The following is a 14,675-nucleotide window of genomic DNA, read 5'->3' as shown; positions in this document are numbered from 1 at the left end:
CACGGAAGTTTGGGATTGGAAGTGGAATGGATTTTTGGATTCTCAGGTTTTCTGGAGAGAACCTAAGTACATACTTATGATATAAAATAAACTATGAAAAGAAAAAAAAAATTGAATAATATTTAGCAAATTCAAATTGACACATTTCTAAAGCAGTAGCTGTTTGATATTAATCCATTCAAAATTCTTAAAATATTATACAGTACCATGTATACAGTATAATGTCTATAGGATGAAAATTAAATGAAGAAAGTAAACATGATGTTATTTAACTGATAAAGGTAAAAATTAATACACTTGTAATGCATAGAATGCTTAATCTTTGTCAATCCATTAAAAAAAAGTAAAGAACAAAATCATTTTTACACACTATATGCAAATTAACCAGCTTTAGAAACAGGGTCTGTTTACTCAATATAGGGCATATTATATTGCATGATATTGTGCTGTATTCTTGAATTTCTGGAAGCCAGATTAGAGGTCCAATACAGTATCGTCATTGATCATACCACTATAGGTCATACAGTCATCGGTCAGATTGACAAATGGCACTAACATTTGTCATTTCACCTTTAGTCATATTTTCATGCGTCGCACTATAATTAGTCATACCTTGATTCATGGTGTAGGAGTGGCTGTGTGGTAAGTAGCTTGCTTACGAACCACATGGTTCTGGGTTCAGTCCTACAGCGTGGCACCTTGGGCAAGTGTCTTCTATAGCCTCAGGCCGACCAAAGCGTTGTGAGTGGATTTGGTAGGCGGAAACTGAAAGAAGCCCATTGTATATATGTATATATATGTATGTATGTGTGTGTGTATGTGTTTGTGTATCTGTGTTTGTCCCCCCCATAACATCGCTTGACAACCGATGCTGGTGTGTTTACGCCCCCGTAACTTAGTGGTTCGGCAAAAGAGACCGATAGAATAAGTACTAGGCTTACGAAGGATAAGTCCAGGGATCGATTTGCTCGACAAAAGGCGGTGCTCCAGCATGGCCACAGTCATATGACTGAAACAAGTAAAAAAGTAAAAGAGTCATGGTGCTATGATTGGTCATATCATTTATATTAATGTCATCAGTTGTACCACTATTGTTTACAGTCTCATTTGTCATAGTACTATTGGTTATAACACCATTGTTGTTGTTGTTTTTGTTCCTTCTCAAGCCATGCCTGGCTCATAGGGGCTGGTTTTCCAGTTTCTTTGGCATATAGGTTTTCCACTTGGATAGGACGCTGGTCTGTGACAGGTGAGCTGCTAGATGCAGGAAGAAAGAGTGAGAGAAAGTAGTGGCGAAAGAGTCAGCAGAAGTTCGCCATTACCTTCTGTTGGAGCCACGTGGAGCTTAGGTGTTTCGCTCATAAACACACACATCACCCAGTCTGAGATTCGAACCTGCAATCCTTCGATTGCAAGTCAGCTGCTCTAACCACTAGGTCATGTGCTTCCACTATAACACCATTAAGGATTCATTATTTATAACATTGATAAGGCGGCAAGCTGGTAGAATCGTTAGCATGCCGGATGAAATGCTTAGCAGTATTTTGTCTGCTGCTATGTTCTGAGTTCAAATTTCACTGGGGTCGACTTTGCCTTTCATCCTTTCAGGGTCGATTAAATAAATGCGAATTATGCACTGGGACTGACATAATCGACTTAATCCCTTCCCTCAAATTTGAGGCCTTGTGCTTCCAGTAGAAAGGATCATTTAGATTATTTATAACATTGATCATGAAATAATTGGTCATAACATTTATCATAATTCAAATTGTGATATGGTCATATCACCATTATTCATGGAACTGAGCATAATATGATTGGTCATAAGACCCTTAGTCCCATTAATGGTCACACTAGACAAGAACGAGTCTAAAATGTTGATTTTGGCACCAGGCCCCAAATTTCTGGGGATTGGCTAAGTTGATTACATCAACCTAGTGTTTAACTGGTACTTATTTTAGCAACACCGGAAAGATGTAAGGCAAAGTCAACTCTGACAGCATTTAAACTCAGAACGTAAAGACAAATGAAATACTGCTAAGCATTTTGCCCAGCATGGTAATGATTCTGCCAGCTCAGTGCCTTAAATGAGTCTAATGTATCAACACACACAAGCACACACTTGCAAATACATACACAGTCACTCACACACATATACATGAATATGATGTAAGAACGACATTTAAGATGACACATGGTAACTGGTTAAATAATAAAGTAGAAATTGTTAGCTAATTACCTCTACCAACAATGCACCCATATATAAAGCTGTGAGAGGTGTCTGTTCAGCAGGTTTCACAACACATACATTACCACAAGTCAGGGCAGGGCAAATTTTCATGAGGAACATCAAGATAGGAAAGTTCCACTGTAAAAAAACAACATCAATGTTTTAGTCTATTGGTGTTAATGTAGTGTTTACTGGTGTCACTATAGTGTTTTCTAGTATTATTGTAGTATTTATTGGTGTTGGTGTAGTGTTTAATGATGTCATTGTTCTATTTACTGGTGTTAGTATGGTGTTTATTACTGTTAGTGTGATGTTTACTAATGTGACTGTAGAATTTACTGGTACTAGTGTAGTGTTTGCTAGTGTAACTGTAATGTTTACTGGTGTTAGTGCAGTATTTACTGGTATTAGTGCAGCGTTTACTGGTGTTAGTGAAGTGTTTACTGGTGTTAGTGAAGTGTTTACTGACGTTAGTGCAGTGTTCACTGATGTTAGTGAAGTGTTTACTGGTGTTAGTGAAGTGTTTACTGGTGTTAATGCAGTGTTTACTGGTGTTAGTGCAGTGTTTACTGGTGTTAGTGAAGTGTTTACTGACGTTAGTGCAGTGTTCACTGATGTTAGCACAGTGTTTACTGGTGTTAGTGCAGTGTTTACTGGCGTTAGTGCAGTGTTTACTGGTGTTAGTGCAGTGTTTACTAGTGTTAGTGCAATGTTTACTAGCATTATTGAAGTATTTACTGGCGTTAGTGAAGTGGTTATTGGCGTTAGTGAAGTGGTTATTGGTGTTAGTGAAGTGTTTACTGGTGTTGGTGCAGTTTTTACTGGTGTTAGTGAAGTGTTTACTGACGTTAGTGCAGTGTTCACTGATGTTAGTGAAGTGTTTACTGGTGTTAGTGCAGTGTTTACTGATGTTAGTGAAGTGTTTACTGATGTTAGTGCAGTGTTCACTGATGTTAGTGAAGTGTTTACTGGTGTTAGTGCAGTGTTCACTGATGTTAGTGAAGTGTTTACTGGTGTTAGTGCAGTGTTTACTGATGTTAGTGCAGTGTTTATTGGTGTTAGTGCAGTGTTTACCGGTATTCATGCAGTGTTTACTGGTGTTTGTGTAGTGTTTTCTTGTGTTACTGTAGTGTTTACTGGTATTACTGAAGTATTTATTGTTATTAGTGTAGTATTTATTGGTAAGTGTCTACCAGTGTTACTGTAGTGATCACTAGTATTGGTGTAATATTTGCTGGTGTTAGTGTAGTGTTTACTAGTGTTGCTGTGGTGTTTACTGGTGCTGGTATGATGTTTACAAATGTTAGTGTAATGATTACTGATGTTACTGTAGTGTTTATTGATATTACTGAAGTATTTAATGGTGTTACTGAAGTGTTTACAAGTGTTAGTGTAGTTTAGCACTGGATTGACTGTTAAGTAAAATAAGCATCTGCTTAGGGCACCAAGGGAAGGGGAACACTACAGAAATGGTAAATGGTTAACATAACAAAAGAAATCACTTTAAACATGCTAAAATAATATTTGAAGTGGTTTAAATGATTGGAAATATAATTTTGAAGTATTCATGAAGTCATAGTGATGTCATAGAAAATTGATCAATCATAAACAAGATGGGCAGAGTTTATGATTTATTCACATGTTACTGAGTATTATTTACTTGTCAGTGTTATGCGTCAGTGAATGGCATTTGAGTGTGGTGTTTATTTCTGAGCAAATTTACAGTGCATGCATATGCAGTGATGCCTGGCCTCACTTCCTACACATACATACATACACACATATATACATACACTATTTTTCTCTCTCCCAGTATATATATGGTAAAATTATCTAAAGTGCTCATCTTCACCATTACTGAAAGTGCTCATGTTGGAATATGACGTTTATCACCTGACCTATTTTCAAAGCCAGAGTCCAAAATGAACACTTTAGTCAATTTAGCCATGTATGTGTGTGTGTGTGTATTTTAAGTTCAAATAAAGTTATATATCATAATTATTCATTGTATTACTCTGCAATTAATAAATATTTCCCCTTTTAAAAGTATTTGCTATTGACACACAAAAAAGACTAAAATAAAATCATAATAATAGAGGTTAATTATATATATTAATCTTGGGAAATACAACAAAATCAGAATCTGGTCACTGCCTCAAAGTCCACAGAGGTTCGCATGATCATTCATATTTTAGTCACGTTGGCTGTCCCATTCAGTTGTTCACTGAGAAGGGAGTGTAGTGGCAGGGCTCATTAGTTGACTCAGCTTCAAGCATGCCAACAACAGATGTGGTAGCATAGTAACTTTGTAAGTAAGTTGATTCATCCTCCTCCTCCTCATCATCATCGTTTAATGTCCGTTTTCCATGCTAGCATGGGTTGGACGGTTCTACCGGCGTCTGGGAAGCCATGAGGCTGCGCCAGGCTCCAGTCTGATCTGGCAGGGTTTCTACAGCTGGATACCCTTCCTAACGCCAACCACTCCATGAGAGTAGTGGGTGCTTTTTACGTGCCACTGGCACAGGGGCCAGAGGAGGCTGGCAAACGGTCACGATCGGTTTGTGCTTTTTACGTGTCACTGACAGCTCACCTTTCCATTTTCATGACAGTGACAACAAATAATGTAATTAATGTTTCATAATTTTGTGGACTGAAAGTGCTAATGAAATGTCAAGAAACTCGTGAAAATAGCCAAATGGTGTTGCTTTTGGCAAGGCATGTCTTTTCAGATTTTTATTTTTCACATAGTTGTGGATTGATGGTGATAACTGAGTTTGTATTTCATTCTGTCCATTTATGAGGTGCTGATCAGACATTTTTTTTAGTTGAAGTATAGCAAAAATTCCATCAGAGCAACTATGCAACAAGGCAGGTAAGATGCCTTATCTCTACTAAGTATAGAAGCAGTTGTGTTACATAAGAGTAATTTTGAGGGTCTGATTAAAAACTTTGCAATTAAAAAAAGTAGGAGAAACCTTTTCAAATATAAAAAAAAAGTGAAAGCATACAAAAATAAACATTATTTTCCATCTTACTATTAGTTTATTTTGAAAACTAAAAATTCGTTTTATGGTTTAATATTGTTTATATTTTGATTTACATATGTATGGGGGTACCAAGAGCTTTTAAATGCTCAGGGCCTCTATGGATCTTAATCTGATACTGTATTGTTTATTAGTGTCAGTGTAACAAAGAGATATCAAGAATACACTAACATCAATAAATAATATTGTTTAAATGGCAATATCAGCGCTGTTTGTGTGTCAAAGTCAATATGATATTTTTAATATCCTCTACATGATATCAACATCAAACACATGAAAGTATTAATATCATCTCCATGGTAATGTGAGTATCAACATATAAAAATGACAAAAATGCTGGTTTCAAATTTTGGCACAAGGTCAACAATTTTATGGAAGGGCAAGTTGATTACATTGACTCCAGTGTTCAACTGGTACTTATTTTATCGATCCTGAATGGATGAAAAGTAAAGTCAACCTTGATGGAATTTAAACATAAAATATAAAGGCAGATATGAGAATGACTAAAATATTAACAATATATTTTGATTAGACTCTGTCATTTAGATTATGACTACTTTAAAATATGCAGAATATTTAAGATTATAAGACATGGGACTATTAAATCCATCAACATCTTTTCATAGAGATGAAATTATGATTCAGTAAGCATGATCTTTGATCATCATGAAATATCTTATTCTTTGATGTATATACAGTATAATATGGAGGCTGAATTTGAATTAAGAATTTTTATTCCTAAATTGTTACCAAAGGATAAAAATAAGAGTATTATCATTCTTGCTTAGAAATACAGATTTCCAATTTAAAACCAGTCAAAGATTAAACTGATCAAATTGTAAATATTGTAAGCATGACCTATTTTTCATTAGTATTAAAAACAAAATATGTTGTTGGTGCTGATATTAATGATAACTAGCAGTATAACCTGGCCTTGCCCAGGATTAAGTTACGATTATTTAGCTAATCAAGTTCTTTATTTCAAACCAAACTAAGTAATATCGACTCTCAAGAAAACATTTTTTTTACTCGGCATAAAATAAAAACAAAACTCTTTCGCACCCAAAGTAATGTGTGAGAGAGTGGGGTAAGAAAGATGAATGATTTAAAATAACTATATTGCAATTGTTGTGTGAGAAAGTATATATACTATGATTATAAAATATAGTGTCTTTCAAAAACATCCTGAATTTGAACACTATATCTCGTTTTTAAGAAAAAAAAACATTTTACATTTTATTTTTTATGAATATCGTCACTTACTCTCTCTCTCTCCTTCTCTCACTTTGTCTTTCCTGCGAAACTCTCTGCCCCTCTTCCACTTTTCTTTATCTTATTTTTTTTGTTAGACACTGTCAAAAAGCTATGGCTGAAAATAGAATTTTACCACTATCCGTGGGTGCCTCGGGAAAAAAAAGTTGACAAAACCCAGATAGGGTGTTGACGAACGTCCTCCTAAAATTGAAGCGACATGTGTGCTAATTTGTGGACGTGCATAAATTACAATCACGTACACACACACATCATGCCTTTTATAGATATGATATTAAAAATAACTCTTCTTACCGGAATAATCTGGCCACATATTCCAACTGGTTCATGTTTGGTGTAGCAGAAGAAGTCACCATCTGGAAATATTAAAGTTATAAGAAGGGCATGATTTGTGGGAGATCTACTTTGAACAGGTAAAGTAACCATTTCAAAACCCTTTAATTGACTAAATAATATGAGCCAATGCAGTTAATTTGATGTGGTTGCTAGAAATAACAGACAAATCACTTTCAAATACCTTTTTACTATCTTAAAACTAGAATGAATATTATCATCATCATGTCATCATTTAACGACCACTTTTTCATGCTTGTAAGGATCAGATGGAATTTGTTGGCAGATGATGTCCTTCTTCAAGCCAACCCATATCTGTTTCCAAGCACGCTGACATATTTCCGAGGACAGATATGCTTTTCATGAAAGACTGGAAGTGAACAATACTGCTAGTATGATAGTGATGCTTGTTTACAACCATGTCACAACCACATCAAGCCGAGGGAACACACACCAACATACACATATATATGCACACACATATATACACATCATATAATGTCTACTTTCCATACTGGTATGTGTTGGACAATAATTGTGATATAATTACGGGATTTTGTGAGTTACTTGATGAATCCCACCAGAGCTAGTGTCACATAAAAAGCATTCAGTTCATACTGTAAAATAGTTGGCATTTGGAAGGGCATCCAACAGTAAAAATCATGCCAAAGCAGACCTTGCTAGTGCTGGTACCACATACAAAGCACCCAGACCATTCTGTAAGGTAGTTGGCATTTGGAAGGGCATCCAATGGTAAAAATCCTGCCAAAACAGACAGTAAAGCTTGGTATTGGGACTGATGCTATAAAAAGCAAACTACAAAACATATCAATTTGGCATTTAATCCCCTTTGAATCAGTCCCCTTCTGAAGCCAAACACTTTATCCAGTGTTGTTTCCATTGATGGAAACATTCCTGGAACTCCTTTTTGGGAAAGCTAGTAACTGCTTTGTTGCATTCACTTGGATTTCCTCGACACCTTGAAATCTTGTTCCTTTCAAGTGATATTTGATTTTTTACTTTGGTTTCAGGTTCATCGCCATAGACCCCTGTTATAACCAGCACAGCTATAAACAATGGAAGTGAGTGAGAATGTTATAACTTAGTGTGAACGCAAGACAGAGTTCAAGGTCAATCTGTGCCAAGCATCTTTATTCTGTGTACTTCAAGTTCCATTACCATGGCAACAGTTCCAAAATCCTTTGATTGTATGTATACATACACACACACACACACACACACACACACACAAAAAAAAAATATGTAAATATGTTTGCAAGTTGGCTGTTAGCCTTTTCTGGCATGGTACAATACGTAGGTCACAAGTCAGCCAGGGGACAGGCAGTTCAAGTATTAATTCTTTAAATGCACTTTCAGAATGAAGCCAGGCTGAAGTGCCATCTGTGTGTACATGGTCATTGCAAGGTTCACTGATGAGATGATACTATTCTCATTAGAATCACTACCAGAACTAGAGAAGAAATTTCAGGTGTGGAAGTAAGGTTTAGAATCAGAGAGCCTTAGAGTCAATGTTGCAAAAACCAAAGTCCTAGTGAGTATGAAGGTGAACACATCACAACAGCTTCAGGTAGATGATCCTGCTCGATCTGTGGAAAAGGTGTAGGCAGAAACTCCATAAGATGTACCCAGTGTAAGCTATAGATGCATAAGAGGAGTAGCAACATCAAAGGACTTGGTAAGTGATGCCAAGACACCCTCAGCCATCTTGGCAATGTGTTTTATCCAGTCTTTGGCCTGCTAAAAACAGCAACCAAATCTCTTTCAAATATCATCCCATTGTCATAAAAAGTACAGGTTGGACAACGTATTTCTGGGTTCCTTGCACATTAGAAGATGGTGGAATATCTGGTTTTAAGTTTGTTCAACTAAGGCTAAGCTGAGGCTAAACAAATCATCAAATTTACACACACACAAACATAGGTGTATATAAAAACACGTATGTGCAGCCACAACCAAGATAATTCAGTACATAGAAACGCATACAAAAGCACAGCTACACACACATCACACATATACCCATATGAACATATGCACACACATACTAGTTAACTCACCAACTGGAATTGTCTTTCCTTCAATCTTGTCTGCCCAACCAGCATAATATCTCAGTAGTGATAGGCCAAATTCTATGTCCCCCAAAGAGGATTTGAAAGGTTTACCATTATCAAGGGTTTCCAGACTCTAAAAATGAAATAAAAATTTACAGAGATCAATCAATAGTTTCTACTGATGTGGTATAACTACAGAAGGGCCCACCTCCTCACAACTTTGTTTCTTAAAATCTTTAGGAAAAATGCCTATTTATTAATGAAATTTCTACAGGCATGGCTGCGTGGTAGGAAGATTGCTTCCCAACCATATAGTTCTGGATTCAGTCCCACTGTGTGGTAACTTGGGCAAATGTCTTCTACTATAACCTTGGGCTGACCAAGGCCTTGTGAGTAGATTTGGTAACTGAAAGAAGCCTGTCGTATATATATATATATATATATATATACTGTCTTTGTGTCTGGGCTTGTGCCACCCATTATCACTTGACATCATCACTAAGTCCCCATAACTTAGCAGTTAGGCAAAGAGATAATAAAATAAGTAGTAGGCTTTAAAATAAGTCCTGGGGTCAAATTGTTTGACAAAAACACTTCAAGGCAGTGCTCCAGCACAAGTAAAAGAATAAAAGAAAAAGAATAAACATGCTCCAGGTGGTGTAGATTACGATTATAATGGAATTTCTTTAAGGCGGCGAGCTGGCAGACACGTTTGCGCGCCGGGCGAAATGCTTAGCGGTATTTCGTCTGCTCTTACGTTCGAGTTCAAATTCCGTTGAGGTCGACTTTGCCTTTCATCCTTTCGGGGTCGATAAATAAAGTACCAGTTTCGCACTGGGGTCGATGTAATCGACTTAATCCTTCTGTCTGTCCTTGTTTGTCCCCTCTATGTTTAGCCCCTTGTGGGCAATAAAGAAATATATAATGGAATTTCTTGTGGAAATTTTTTCAGAGAGGTGTGGAGATTGAGTTTTGGATAATTCACCGACCTTGATTTGATTTCCTAACTTTCTAGAAAGTGGATATCTTTAAATAGAATTTTATACAAATAAATTTCAGATGGTGTAGATTAGTGGTTTTCAATGATTTTTTTTACCTATTGATTTTTATTTTACTTAGATAGGCCTTCATACCCATTCAATGTTTAAAAAGTCCTATGATATTTTTATAATTAAATATTATTAGGATTTCTATAAAAGAAATTGTTAAAATATTTTGCAAGAGTATAACAAATTTATTGCCCATAAATTTGAGCAACAAACTCTTATTTGGACTCCCTAGGGTCATATTTATCCCAATTGAGAACCATTGGCATAGATTATTATGTTGGAATTTGATGTAAAAAAAAAAGTAATGATGGATAACTCAACTTTGTTTTTTCATAAATTTTGATGAGGTAAGTGGATTCATTGTTTTTTTTTTTGTTTTTTTTTAACGTTAAATTCCAACATGATCGTAATCTACATCATCTGAAACATATTTTTTGAAATTCTATTTTAAAAAATGCATGGATTTTTCTGAAAGTTATTAAGAAACAAAGTTGGTCGAGGGAGAGAGCACTTATTTGTAGTTATACCAATGTTGTTTAGTAAAAATTATGAAACAAAGCTGGTGAATTAGTCGAACTGTCAGAGAATCAGACAGGATGTTTAAGTGTGTCCATTCCAATGCTTTCAGTTGCTGTTATCAAGCCAGATTAGTTTTAAGGCACTTGTAGCATAACTGATATCCTCACTGTTTGAGAGACATATTAGGAATGATCTCGTATGAGATAACAACCATGTTTGGCTAGTTTGACCCTGTTGTGTTAACTGTGGCAGAGGAAGGCGACAGAATTGGAGAACGTCCTGTCTGTTGCTGATGTAAGTTACCGTTGTCATGTCTGGATCAGGAACATAGTTGGCTGACAGGTCATCCGTCGCTAGAACTGGAACATGGCTGAGTCGCTCGGGGTCAGAGGTTAGTCCTGAAAAGGACTGGAACCTAAGACCAGTGTTGCTGGAACATGGTTGAGTGCTCTGTGGTCAGTGACTAGACCATAGAAGGTCTAGAGCCAAAAGACCTGGAATAGTGAATACGATTTACACTAAACTTTGCCCAAGCTAGAGCATGCAAGCACAAACAGATGGTCAACAGTGAGTGACAGAAGACTTAAATGTGTTGCTTAACCCTTGTTAAGCAAATGTGTAACCAAAGGTGTTTGGGGCTGCTTTGTAAGGTATTGTTTAGTATCAGCTTAGTTATTGATTAAACAGTTCTTGAGACTAAGGGATTCCATTTGTAGCCATCCAATCTTCTTTTTATATTTTTACCACAGTCTATCTTGGACAACATAATTCATTTATATCTTTTCTTTGTTTCTTTTTTTTGTGAGTGTAGCAGCTGATAAAAACGAATTTCAGACAATTTTTCGAGCAACTGTGTTGAGCGTATTTTGTTTCATATCATATCAGTTTGAGAAATTGGAAGAGTTAATGGAGCACGAGTCAGAGTGCCTTGTAGTGTTTGTTTTTGCTCCTTATACTCTGAGTTCAAATCCAGTTGAGATCAAATTTAACTTTCATCTTTCTGGGGTCAATGAAATAAAATATCTCAGTCAACTACTAAGGTTGATACATCTCTCTCTCTCTCTCTCTCTCTGAATCAGCTCCGCTGCACTGGGAGAAGGGTCATGGGAAAATCACTTATAGTATCCCTTCCTCCAGGATAGTGAAGCATTGAGGGAAAGTTTAAAAACCTTTTAGAAAAGCGAACTTTCAGATATATTACTGAAACTGTGCAAAAATGATGTAAATGTGCAGTGCAGTAGCACGGAATTAAATGTGCAGTGCAGTAGCACGGAATTAAATGTGCAGTGCGGTAGCATGAAATTAAAGACAAAAAAGAAATTCTTATTTCACAGGCCCTGTTAGTTTTATAGCCTGGCTGGCAGCTGTTCATGACATGGAATGATCAGACAATCATAGCTTAACTAGTTGTTGACTACCTTGAGTAGCCTCCCTTGTTTTCATCTTCTAAAATACTTTTATGATGACATAAAGAAATTATGTGAATTTTATCTCTTACTTCTACTTCAAGTCAATCCCGATCGAACAGGTATATGATGAAAGACGTTCCAACAATGACCATCTTGTCTTTTTAAAAACTGCATTATAAAGTCAAGGATCAGCAACTTCTTTTTATAATGGCTCACTTTTGATTTTTCTACATCTATGGTCTACATAAGTGTTTCTTAACTATTTTCGGTTGCCTTCCCTTTTAAGTAGTCGATGTGCCTAGCACTCACCTAAGTATAAAGTGAGGTATCACTACTAAACTAACTTACGTAGATGATGATTTATAAATTTTACTCTAAAAATGGATTGTATAAGCATTTAACAGTGAAATGATAGAAAATTTTAAAAAGACAAAAGTTGTAAATTTACTTTATACAGTACAAGTTAAAGATTCTCTTGTGCTTGATGAGATCTCATTTTATTTTAACCATTACTAATTTTATAATTACGGAGATGTACTTGCATAGCAAGTGACCTGATCTGAGACCGTGTGCTGGAACGAAAACAGTTGCAGAGTGGAAGGTGTTTATGAGCCATTTAAGAAACACACAAAAACCGTTAGATTCACTTCAACATTTAAATTTAATTTGTCAAAATATTTTTGTTGCTTTGAGACCATGACCTGTTCACTGACAAAATTCCGTGCTGCATCTGAGAAAGTAACAGTTAGTTTATGATATATATGTATGTAAGTTTGTGTGTATGTGTGTGTGTGTGTATGTATGTATGTATGTATGTATGTATGTGCGTATGCATGTATGTGTGTACATGTATGTGCTCATGCATGTATGCATGTCTACGCATGTATGTATGTATATACATACGTATGTACATACATACGTATGTATGTGAGTATGTACACTCACATACATACATACATACATGCATGCATGCATGCGTGCATACATACATATGTACGTATGTATATACTTACATATATATCATGAACTGTTACTTTCTCAGATGCAGCACGGAACTTTTAGTGCTTGTTATACCTGCACATTTTGCACATGCAAAGACTATTCTTTTGATACTATCATACCTCTTAGGTGTCCAAAGCTTGCACTGGATACAATGCATGGAATTTCTACCTTCTTACATACCAAGCAGGGCCATCTCCCAGAACAGACTTATGATTTGTCTGTTTTCCTACTTACTAGGACATTGATTTTTGCTAAATTAACTCTAAGGCCCTTAGATTCCGGACCTTGTTTCTACACCGGCAATCTCTTCTCTAGGTCAGGTAGTGATTCAGCCATAAGAGCAAGGTCAACAATGTAGAGGTGTTCTCAGGGATAGCCAGTCTTGAATTCCTCTGTTAAGACCCAGAGGACTAAGATAAACAGGTGGAGGCTGAGAACTGAGCCTTGGTGAACTCCTACCTGTACACTGAATTCATTCCTATACTTATTACCAACCTTCATCTTACTGGCAGCATCTCTGTACATGACTTGTACAGCTCTCACTAACCACTCACCTATCTCTAGCTTCTGCACTGACCACCAGATAAAGGAGTGGAGGATCCTGTCAAAGGCTTTCTCCATGTTGACAAAAGCCAGGTACAGAGGTTTATTTTTGACTAAATACTTCTCTTGCACTTTCCTAATCAGGAATATAGCATCAGTTGGCACAAATCCGAACTGCATCTCATCTACACTAACTCCCATCCTAATTAATTAAGCTATGACCCTTTCTGTGACTTTCATTACCTGCTCCTGCAATTTGATGCCTCTGTAATTATTTCTGTCTAAGGCATCACCTTTGCCTTTGTAGTAGTTGACTATAATGTTGCTATGCCAATCATTGGATAAAACTCCTTCGTGGACAACCTGATTAACTATATGTATCTATTTATGTAAAGAACAATAAATCCATTCCACCCATCATACTGTGACTTCTTTCAACACCTCACCTAAATCATCACTCTCTCTCCTACTCTCTCTTTCAGTGGTGGAGGCTCTTTCAATCTGTGAATTATAAGGGTGAACTCAGTAGTGATGGTAGCACAAAAAAGCACCAAGTACATTCTAGAAAATTAAGTAGAGGCAACACATGCTTCTGCTTAATTTTCTCAACAGGTTTGAGATGAATATTTAGTTTTGCTGAGTGCAAGACAAACTCTGTAGTGCTGATACCATGAAAAAAATATACCCAGTACACTCTAAAAATCTAAAAGTTAGTTGGTATCAGAAAGGGCATCAGCTATAGAAACCAAGCCAAAATTAAGACACTAGAGTAAGATGTAGTCACTGACCTGATGGACCTAGCATAGAAAGTGAATGTAAAATGGTGATAGTGATGATATAAATACACACACATATACTAACTCGAGTATTCACATGAGCTTACATTTCATTAGTACCAAGCCTATACTCATTCACAAAACTTATGCAAGCACACACACACATGCTTCATCATCATCATCACCGTTTAACGTCCGCTTTCCATGCTAGCATGGGTTGGACGATTTGACTGAGGACTGGCGAACCAGATGGCTGCACCAAGCTCCAATCTTGATCTGGCAGAGTTTCTACAGCTGGATGCTCTTACTAACGCCAACCACTCCGAGAGTGTAGTGGGTGCTTTTTACATGCCACCGGCACAGGGACCAGTTAGGTAGTACTGGCAATGGCCATGCTCAAATGGTGTTTTTTTACATGCCACCTGCACA

The 14,675-nt window shown here is 36.6% G+C and overlaps 1 protein-coding gene across 1 annotated transcript in view; it reads right to left on the bottom strand.

Annotated features, from left to right (window-relative positions):
* LOC115217865 (retinal dehydrogenase 2) overlaps nucleotides 1-14,675 on the bottom strand; it is a 43,180-nt gene that overhangs the window by 21,581 nt on the left and 6,924 nt on the right. The window contains exons 4-6 of the mRNA XM_029787578.2: nucleotides 8,955-9,081; nucleotides 6,841-6,902; nucleotides 2,240-2,368 (exon numbers count right to left, since the gene is read on the bottom strand). Of these exons, the coding sequence (XP_029643438.1) occupies nucleotides 2,240-2,368; nucleotides 6,841-6,902; nucleotides 8,955-9,081 (318 nt within the window). The remainder of the gene's footprint in view (nucleotides 1-2,239; nucleotides 2,369-6,840; nucleotides 6,903-8,954; nucleotides 9,082-14,675) is intronic.

The sequence above is a fragment of the Octopus sinensis genome, linkage group LG12 (genome assembly GCF_006345805.1).
Source record: "Octopus sinensis linkage group LG12, ASM634580v1, whole genome shotgun sequence".
In the NCBI taxonomy this organism is placed as follows: Eukaryota; Metazoa; Mollusca; class Cephalopoda; order Octopoda; family Octopodidae; genus Octopus; species Octopus sinensis.
Note: the sequence above shows the minus strand (reverse complement) of the source record. Positions and strands in the feature narration are given on the sequence as shown.